The sequence below is a fragment of the Cornus florida genome, unplaced genomic scaffold, assembly GCF_030987335.1.
Source record: "Cornus florida cultivar Cherokee Brave unplaced genomic scaffold, ASM3098733v1 CherokeeBrave_3.0.0_Hap2_Chr04, whole genome shotgun sequence".
Taxonomy (NCBI): Eukaryota; Viridiplantae; Streptophyta; class Magnoliopsida; order Cornales; family Cornaceae; genus Cornus; species Cornus florida.
Window position 1 is genome coordinate 2,709,871 of NW_026775574.1, and position 11,003 is coordinate 2,720,873.

General features: G+C 32.4%; 1 protein-coding gene across 1 annotated transcript; it reads left to right on the forward strand.

The window, feature by feature from the left end:
- The first annotated feature begins 6,747 nt into the window (after nt 1–6,747).
- On the forward strand, nt 6,748–10,777 carry LOC132302484 (probable peroxygenase 4). Its single transcript, XM_059799367.1, has 7 exons — nt 6,748–6,939; nt 7,059–7,151; nt 7,269–7,354; nt 8,873–8,967; nt 9,945–10,070; nt 10,262–10,408; nt 10,561–10,777. The coding sequence occupies exons 1-7, from the start codon at nt 6,894–6,896 to the stop codon at nt 10,574–10,576; spliced, it is 609 nt and encodes a 202-aa protein (XP_059655350.1). The 5' UTR covers nt 6,748–6,893; the 3' UTR covers nt 10,577–10,777.
- Nucleotides 10,778–11,003: the final 226 nt, after the last annotated feature.

The following is an 11,003-nucleotide window of genomic DNA, read 5'->3' on the forward strand; positions in this document are numbered from 1 at the left end:
GGATAGAGATACCATTATTCATATCTCTAAGCTTTTTCCTGATTCTTTCAGCAAAAAAGGTTGGTAAACCATCCACAAATTTTGCTTTCCAATGCTCATGATTTGCATCATTGAGTTGGAGAACCTTTGTCAAGAATACATCTTTATACCACCGAAAATGAGTTAAAGATGGACATCTGAGATTCTGGAGAAGTTCACGACTCCTTTCACTATTAGCACCTTCAGGGCCAACAAAATGTTAGATAATAGTGGTAATGAGGGTGTAAACCGCATCAGGAGCAGGTCTTGCTTGTTGAGTAGCTTCATCTTTAACGAGCTTGGTAGCAGAAAAGATTTCAGTTTTCTGAACTTTAATGAGAACATTATCCCACCATCCTTTAAGGATTCCTGTAAAACCAGCAACGACAAACTTAGCAATGGTTGGGTCAGTGTTGTTGTTGATTTTACAAACTTGGCTATACATCAACATTTGATGAATAACCTCGTAAATCTGATAATCAGATTTACCATCTATGTTTCATTCATAAATGGTCTTGCCATGAAAAGATTTTTGTGTATGAAAATAATCTTCTTCATACAAGTTATCTTGAGGTATAGGTTTGGGATAATAATATCTACTCGGAGCAGGGGCTGTATTAGAGTGGATATTCTTATCATAGACAATTCGGTTTAACTCAGGTATCTGAGTAAAATCATTTTGGAATACCTCAATATGAGGTAACACATTATCAGAATCAGAACCAATTTCAGATTCATCATGGGATAAAGTCTGAATTTTAAGTCCTTGAATTTTCTGAGTAAGAAGAGTAAGAAATTCTTCATTCTTCTTAGGATGTGTAAGATTGAAGCCTTGAACTTCAATTGCAGGTTTGACCAATGCCTTGGATAAGGAAGCTTCTGGAGGAGAAGGTTTAGCAGTAATACACTTAGTATTAATTGTATTTAATACCGTGTCTATTCCTGTTTCAATTCTCCCAAGCTGAGACCCTATCGTTTGCAAACAAACATTAGTATAATTGTTCTGCCTGTAAACCTGAGAAATGTCTTTTTTAGTAGCATTACAGGATGGATCAATTATTTTAGGTTGGCTATAAGCCTTGGTTTCCACTTTGGCACCACTGTCAGGGTCAATCCTTTTCAGAATTAGATGTTCAGTGGGAGGATGGACAGAGTGATAAACCTTATCTTCAGATGTGGTCCATGGTTTGAGAAAATCATCCAATATGTTTATATTAATAAGAGAATGATTGGTCATAAAGAACCAAGAAATAAAATGTATAACCATTTTGTGGTCTTGGATAAATTCATAAAATTGAGTTTTAAAAAGCTGTAATTGATTTTGGTCAAAAGCTTTAAAATACCAATTTCTGAATACTTGATATCGATCCTGTTGAAATTCAGTATTAATGGCAATTCTATCGGGGACAAAATCCATTAAAACTAATATTCATGAGGGTTATTGATGTCTGTAGGATCATCAAATTGATCCTTGACAGATTCATTTCCGATTCCCATTTCAGATGGAGTTGGGCTGAATTCAATTCCAAATTGGCGACGAGACATACCTATTGGTGCTTTCTCGTAGACTCCTCTTGGAATTTGATTCTGAGATTGCTGTATTCCTTTCAGCTTGAGTTGATTTGGACCAACGACTTCAGGGAGATCTTCCTTTCTGTAATCCGACGAAATCGAATGGCGAGAAGGAGGACAAGAAACATGATAAGGAAGATGACTTCCTTTAGATGATGTAGATCTAGGTAGATCTAATGATTTTCTGAAATTCAGAAAAACATCACCATCTTGGTCCTGAATAACACAGTCCAAGCTATGATTAGCAATTGGCTGTGCTGGGACGGCGTTAGAAATCGTCCAATGTTCAGGAAATGTTATTTCACTCCAAGGAATCATCCTCTTTGTGGCAACATTTGATGTATACATGTTAGTGTCCCATAACGCTGTTACTCCTTTAGAGTCTTTGCGTATAGCATTTGGACACATAGTATCAAGTACTTTGTAATGGATGCGATAAATAACACTTATCACTTCCGATCCAGGTAAGTAATCATACCCATAGGTCTGAACCCGAAGACTAACTGCCTCATGGATATTTTTATCTGTTAAAGATAAATTCAGACTAGGATAGACATTAAAATAAACCGGTCCATGACATAGACTGGTTTCCAGTGCACCCATCAATGAAGGGTGAAATTTCAGACATCGAGCATCCCGAAGGGTTGCTTGAATACAAGCATCCATACCTAACAAGGTTAAAGGTTTAAAAGCAATTTGAATATATATATATATATATATATATATATATATATATATATTACTACTTGGAGATCAAAGGATAAGAAATGAGTTGAGTCCAAAAAAAAACATTAGGTTGGATGGAATTTGAGAAGAAACAAACAATGCGGAAATAATTTTTAAGATTTGTATCACTCTTATAATTAAGTATGACGAATTCAAAATTATTGTCCCCATAGAATATATTGAAGGATTGCTTAAAAGAAACAACCTAAATACATTGGTTTCAAGTGTGATGACATCGTGAGATGCCGTGGATCCATGCAAATATATTGTATGACTACCAAGTACCAACATAAGGGTTAGATATTTTGGGCGGTTTGATTTAATTCAGTTCAATTATTAACGTAAAATTAAGTAATTAAGGTGTGCTGGTGTGCACTACGTGTCCTATGTCGTGTCCTATGTGAAGCTGTGGTGGCGGTGGGCTTAGCAACCACGAAACCCATTGACAAGACGCCACGCCTCTCCATTTCAAATTCAAATTGACGCGTTGAAGCTAACATCCCATCACATGGTAAGAGCATTTTGCTTAGTTTTTTTGTTTCGCTGTGTTGTTCAAGTTTCAACAGCTAACAAGATTGTTGACTTTCTGGGATGATCATCTCATCACAAATCAGAGATGGTGTCCCCCACGTTCCATTTGTTGTTTTGATTAACGTGATGCGCGAAGTCGGATAAATTATTAGGTGATTTTAGTCTACTTGATATTTAGTGGACTAATTTAGTAAAAACTCTTCTATCATAAAATTTTGTAATTTATGAATATGTGGGGCCATTTTCTCAATTCAAGAGTTTGTATTTAACTAGTCCACAAAATATTAATCATCCAGAATCATTTAATAATTTCTCTGCATAACCGACTTATTATAATACGCCCTATTTGAATTTTGGGTAATTAACTTTAAAATATTCACAATAAATGATACTACTACATCAAGAAGTAATTCAATATGCAAGAAGAGGTTATTGGAATTTGTAATTTACAGGAATGCAAGTTATGTCCCATTTTGTTCAACAATTGTATATATATATTACCCCCCTCAAAACAAAAGCTTCTTAAAAGAACGAGTAAAAAATGATGTTTCTTTGTGGGATTTGAAAGGATTTGTAAATCTTTATCATATTTAGAACTAGGGTCTGTCCGTGGGTTCGGATAAGCCCGAAAATTTTATTAATAAATTGACTTTCAATATTTCTAGTAAGAAAAATAATGTCTTCCAAAAAGGGAGGCTGGCTAGCTGAAGTTTTTTACTTAATTTGTTTTTTGAATAATGAATAATGATAGGGAGTTTGATAGTCAGACACATTTGACTAATTTGAGGTGAGTAATGAATATTAATGATATCATGATTATGTCAGTCTCCACGCATATAAATCAATCATTTCAAATCATTATCATTATTTTTTTTTATCCGCCCCTCTATTTTAAAAAATAACTATCAAACTGAAATTTAAAATAATTTTCAAATTATTTTTTATTATTTATTTTTTTAAGATTTTGCATACTGGTTAAACTTATTTTCTCATAGAAAAGGTTAACTGGTTAAGGTTGTGTTTGACGGTATGAAATTAAAACTTTAGAATTGAAATTGATAGATTTGGAGAAAATTCGATTCAATTTTCTTAGTTACTTTTCTCCACTTTCAATTTTATATTTGTCAAACATAACCTAAGGGTGTATTTGACCGCATGCCTTGAAATTAGAATTTGAAAAAATTTTGATTCAATTTTATTTCTTAATTTTTTTAAATTCCAGCTATTTTAATTGTAAGATTATAATTTCACGCAATCGAAGAAAATCTAAATATAAATTAATTAGATTGAATTATGTGACGTTGCGTCTTTGATGAGCCCATTAATATGAGGAAGGTTGAGTCACTGCTGACCTTCATTGTGGCTTTCGGGGCCACCAAGTAGGCCTATGCCACAAATGCATTATGGCATGGTTAATGTGGTCTCTTCGCATTGCCTTTTCTATCCCCATCTGTAAAGCAAAACAATATAGTACAAATATACTCCTCTCTCTCTCTCTCTCTCTCTCTCTCTCTCTCTCCTTTTTTCTTTTCTTTTTTTAAATAAACAATAACACTATTTCTTATTATTATATTCTTTTTTATTTATTTATATATAAATAAACAATAGCACTCTTTCTTATTATTATATTCTGATTACGTAAAATCCTCCTGGATTTCTTCTTTTGACAATTTTGCCAATATATTGTGCTCAATGTTATCATTTCAACCTAATATCTTAACTGTAAGGATATTTTCAGATCTCGTTTCAAATTCGAGTTAATCCTTCTCTAACCAATTATTTACATCTTAGCTTACTTTTATTATTATTTTACAGGGCATATAAATAAACATTGATTTAATTTTTGCTTCTTACTTTTATTTTTATTTTTATTTTTATTTTTATTTTTTAAGGAAAGTGTTAAAAATTAGATTAGTAGATATAGATAATCAAAACCTGACCCTCTAAAATTTACTGTAGGCACTAACTCACTCGGTTATCAAGACATTTGCAAAAATATTGTTAGTTGGATCATTAAGTGGACTATATCAATAATTTAAAAAAGAGTAAATTACATTAAACCTTTCTTCTTATTTATCAAATTGTACTTACCTCTTTTGCCACTAGTCAGACTTGTGAAGTTTTTAAATGTTAGGAACCTACTTAGTGTTGGAAAACGTGCTAGTTTTAAAAACTTTTTGAGAAATTTAAATTCATAGATCTTAATTCATTACATAGAGACAAGTTTTATGCAAAAATAAAACATGATGTATCATTCAATTAAAAGATTGAATACTTATATCAAGGTTTGAGTAAACCTTAGATCTCTCCTCTAAAGTGAATGTTCTCACTTATTGTAGATCCCTTAGCAAGATGCATTCTCCTTGGATCTCCATCTTCTTGGTAATTATTTTGCCTTTAGAAATCACTCATATGCCTCCATGAATGACCTTGGAAAATTAGGCTTGTGGGAGCCTCCATCAGATGAGAACATAAACCCTAATTTTCTAGAGATAGAAAATATATTCCTTTTTCTTTCTACTAAAAATCACACTTAAAATATACATAGACCATGTATATTTATAGGCAACATAAAGGTAAAGAAAAGAAAACAACGAATCCTTCTCAATCTCTAATTTACATGTCTCAAATCTAATATGATTTCAATATTAAGTTAGGCTATGAGTGAGAATCCATTGGGCATATTATTTTATTGGCTACAATGAATTAATAATTGGCCCGGTCCACGGACCCAATTCAATTAATTCATAAATTAATTTCTACTCCACTAAAAGAAATTAATTGAATTCCAATTAAATAATAAATAACCTCTAAGTCAATATTACACTTTGACCCCTCTATGCATAATTAGTTATCGGATAAATAAAGCTATCAATCCGACTACTTAATTAATATATTTATTTTGGTACCTTTGATTATTTCTGGCTCGATCACAATAAAACATTTGTTTGACAAAAATAATAATTTAAATAAATAAATATATAATAAATCATTTTGTCTAAAAATACACGAAGGCCTTTGAATTTACTTTGTGATCAACCATAATCAATACAAAATAAATACAAATAACAATGATGCAAATATTGAAAATATAACCCTCTAACTATTAATTACATAACTATCCAAAGTGTCGGTCTAAGGATCCCAAAGAATCCGCCGAACAAATCAAAGTAATTATTAATTAATAAAAGAGTCTATAATTTTCTCATACTTAAGAGTCAAATGACATGACGGTGATAAGGAGCAATTGCATATGACGGCTCTCGCAATATATCTCAACCTAACGCGGATCCAGATCAAATCTTAATTAATTATGAGTCCATCCATAATTACCGACTATGAACCATTTATGATTACTATTTATATATCATGCATTGATTGCCATCACAAACATATATATAAATATCTCTTGTAATCAAATGGACACTATCAATTCTATAATGAATCGAAATATAATACATTGAATTCACCAATTGTATAAAACATAAATATTTCATAAACGTTAGGAACATATATCACTTTAATTCAAAAAGAAATTTGCTATGTCAGGACATATAAATCTCAACACTTAGAACATGAGAAATGCTATATATTCCGATCAATTTTGTTTTTATTTGACAATTCTAATAAGCAGGGTCTATAATTTAATAAGATACACCTTAATCGACTTTAAAAATGAATTTGACACTTTTATCATTTTCCTTAAAAGCCATTTGTCGGCTGGTGTACCGTTGTTGTGTTTTGATTTCAAAGTTTAAGTTGCGAGAACCCTCCTTAAAGCATAGCCTTCTATACAATAATCATTTGTATTAGGGGCCACATATACAATATATATATATATATATATATATATATAGATATAGATATTTTAAAACCTTTCTCCTCCCCTTTAAATACCCAACTGAAGCCCAACTAAGCTCCCACACACACCCCTTTTTCTCTATGCTTTTCGTTAGAGCTCTTCTTTAATTTCCCATACGCATTTCTCTCTCTCTCTCTCTTGTGATCATTTCATCAGAGTTGTTTCTCTCTCTAAACAATCATTCATGGCATCGTCTTCTGTTGATTCCAATAACAGCATTTCACACGATGGTATGCAAATTCTCTTCACTAAACCTATATATATATATATACACACACACATACATATGGTGTCACATATTTATGTAATTAATTCTTCAAAGTTGAAGTAAAAATATTTGGAAATGCAGGTGTGGACGCAAATCAGAACGTCCTCCAGAAACACGTTGCTTTCTTTGATATAAACAAAGACGGAATTATATATCCTTCAGAGACATTTCATGGTTTTAATTTCTTTATTAATGTTTGCTGATTTTATTTAAATATAGTTCAACACTTCAAATTTTGTTCAGAATTCTAAAAGGGTTGTTTGGGATTTTGTTTGTAATGGTACAAATCAGGTTTTCGTGCAATCGGATGCGGATATTTCTTGTCTACTTTTGCTGCCATATTCATCAATGTTGGGCTCAGCGGCAAAACCCGTCCTGTAAGCCCATTCATTAATATATATATATATATACACACACACACACCCACACACTATTAGCTAGCTTGTGTTCTGGGTTGTCAATTGCTTTTTTCATTTTTTGTTACATTTTCTTTATGCTCCCTGAAGGAAAAAAAAAATTGAATAGAAGGGAGAGAAAAAAGGATGTCGGCATCCCAGGAAGAGATTTTTCTCTTTTTGTTCGATGAAAAAAACATATAATTTAATTTGATCTAGGATAAAAGGAAAAATATTTTTTTATATTATTTTTACCATTAAACTCGTTCCTTAACTTTATTTATGGGATTTATTAAATATTTATGAAGGGTGATGTAGTAATTTAATTTATGAAGAATGAAAATTTGTAAAAGAGGAAGGATGAGTTACCATTCCTATTATCCTTTGTTTCCTTATATTCTTCATAAAAGTTTGTAAAAGAGGAAGAATGAGTCATCATTCCTATTATCCTTTCTTTCCTTATATTATCTCTACCGAATGAATGAAATGTGAAATGTGTATATATATATATATATAGTTATTCCTAGTTGCCTTTATGTTGCCATTGATAATTGGGACTTTGGCAACTTGTCACGTCCATTAGTTAGTGAGTTGTGTCGACAGAGACATGGCCCAATACAATTTGTTAGGACGGAATCAGGAATGGAAAAGGTACCCACGCAATTAGAAATATATCTTTCGAATTGGGAGGATGCGAGTGAGGTGTATGTTATAGTAATGTCACGTAGTGAGACTCACACCTCCTCACAATCTTTTCACTCGGCATCTTTCGAATTGGAAGGATGTATCATTGCTCTTGTTTTTATTGATTTACATATTACATAAATATTTTTTAAGAGTGAAAAAATGAAAAAGAAAACCTAAAGTAAGGAGTTGGGATCCTTATGCATCGAACTGATCCTAACACACGCATACACATGAGTGTTCACATGTGTAAGTGCTGAGATCCGTCCGATGCTACTGTACTGCAGGGATCCTAATAAAAGTAAGGCTAAACCGTTTCTCCTTAAAGTAAAAAGAATATGGTGGTTTTAAAGGATGGTAGTCCCTCATTTTTTTGTTCTTTTTCTTTCCATTTTTGTAGTATTCTTTCCTTCCCTTTCAATCAACCTCAATTTGTAAAGACTTAGAACTTAGAGGGAAAAGTAAGTACAAGCTTGAGAAGATTTGGAGCTCCTCTTAAATGTTAATTGATATCACTTACTCTTGAATTAAGATGATTCCCATGGTGTACAAACTACAAACTACAGTTTTGGTCTACTTTGGCCTGTTTTAATCAATCCGGTCAAGCACGACAATCTGGCAAGAAATTCTGCACTTTTTTAAAAAAATCCTGTTTTGGTCTACTGTAGTTAGTTATATGTTACTAATTCGATACGTAATGGCTTATGCTGCAAGTTCTATTTTTTTTATAATATATATATATTTTTTGCAGTCATGTATGCATAAAGTAGTAATAATTAATTGGCGAATACATTCTTTACTTTATGTATGTTGCAGGGAAAATTCCCTTCTCTACTTTTTCCGATTGAGGTTAAAAACATCCAGAAAGCAAAGCATGGGAGTGACTCTGGTGTCTACGACACAGAAGGAAGGTACATGTGTATACACATTCGCATTCTGTACTCTTTATCACATGCTCACATAAATTGGAGGGAATATGGCAGCTGTAGACTCAGCAAATTCATCCTTAATTTGATATTAATTCAACTTTTTTGCTCGGAATTGCCTTACCCTCTGTTGTTCTATGTTGTTGGCTTCAATGACCTCCTTTGCTTACACAATACGATCAATTGAACTACATAAATAATTAAAAATGGGATAAGCCAACAAGAAAAAGATGTACAAAATGAAAATTAGGTATAGAAATTGATCTAATTACGAACTGACTATACCCTTAGAATGATGTTATGTGAAACTGAAATTTGGCAAAATGAGAATTAGATATAGAAATTGATTAATTAGGAACTGACTATACCCTTGGAATGATGTTATGTGAACCTGAAATTTGGCAATTTTTTGTATTTCGATGATTGGTTAGGTTTAGTCGTTTGTGTCTAAAAGATTAGTGTTCGTGTCTAAAAGGTTAGTGTTCCACAAACGGTTGTTTCTTCCTTATCACAAGCTCAGTTGATTTTGAAACTAAGAATTTTTGTATAGTTTTCTGTTTTCAGTTTTTTTAAGAACTGAAAACTGTTTCCATAGTTACAAACTAAGCAGACCCTAAACTTCTCTAGTTGTCACCTTATTTATTAAAAGCCTTATTTCAGAACCACCCATCCTCTCTCTCTCTCTCTCATGTCTTTTTTTACCTAACAATGAGATATAATAAATTTTTAAACTCTAAGTCAGGTCAATTCGTTCTTGGCTGAACCGAGACAACTTGTGAAACCAATCAATGTTGGGAAATCTAACCATAAACTAATGAGATTAAGTTGATTTGGGACAGTCTATTCTACATTTGGACCAGCTTAGTTTGCAGTTATAATTAACTATATATTCTTTTTATCTTGGCGTTGGACTATTTCTTAAATTTATTTTTTCTAAAATTTTTGTTTTCACATTTTTAAAGGTTCGTTCCTTCAAAGTTTGAGGAGATTTTCAGCAAGCATGCACATTCAAACTCAAATTCTTTGACATCAGATGAATTGATGGGAATGGTAAAGGCGAATAGGGTCCCCAAGGACTATGCAGGATGGTTCGTTATTTTCTACTCAAAATTTTCATATTTAATTGTGATTGATTTTGTTAGTTTGCATTAAATTTGCACATTGGAATTAGAATTGGAAAATAATAATAATAAGTATGAATTGAAATAATCTCCAATTTCATTTCCAAACACAATGTCAGATTATTTCTGAAAGCATAAAGATGTTGAATGAATTTCAGGCTTGCAAGTTACGTAGAGTGGAAGATCTTGTATATTCTTTGCAAGGACAAGAATGGTTTGCTCCCGAAAGATACTATTAGAGCTGTTTACGATGGTAGCCTGTTTGAACAGATGGCTAAGGAGAAAGCTTCAGCTGGGAAAAAAGAGTAAAATAAACTGAAAATAATCTATATTCGACTCCTCATATTTATGGTCTAATTATATCTGTACTTGTTTAGATGTTGTACTTGTATAATGTATATGAACTGGGTGAAACAAATAAGTAGTAATACCGGGATCACTATGTCGTTTGATGCAGTTCTTCTTCGGTGTAAAAAAGGGCAAGTCGGTTGGATCTTCTCGTATAATTCCGCCCTGAAAGATGGATGATTTTGATTTTAGACCCAAAATTTACTTGTGCAGCACTGTGTTAACAATTGTGGAAGCTGTTTGTTGATTGATTGTTTGAAGGAAGAATATTTGAATGTACACTATTCTTTTATGTATTGAAATAAGTATATAGGACTGATTTGTCATGATTTATTACAAAATTACCTGTCTCCATAAAACAGTGAACCATGTTGAAGAGGAATAGTTGCACAAATTAACAGCAGCAGTTTGGAATTTGTTTCAGAGAGCATTAATTGTGATTGTAATGGTCTCTGTCGAGGCATGTGGTTCACCATCTCTTTAACTAGGCCTATTATCCATGCTGTTCCAAAAGGTAGCCTTGCATGTCCGAGAAGTTCCGGAATGTTTCTC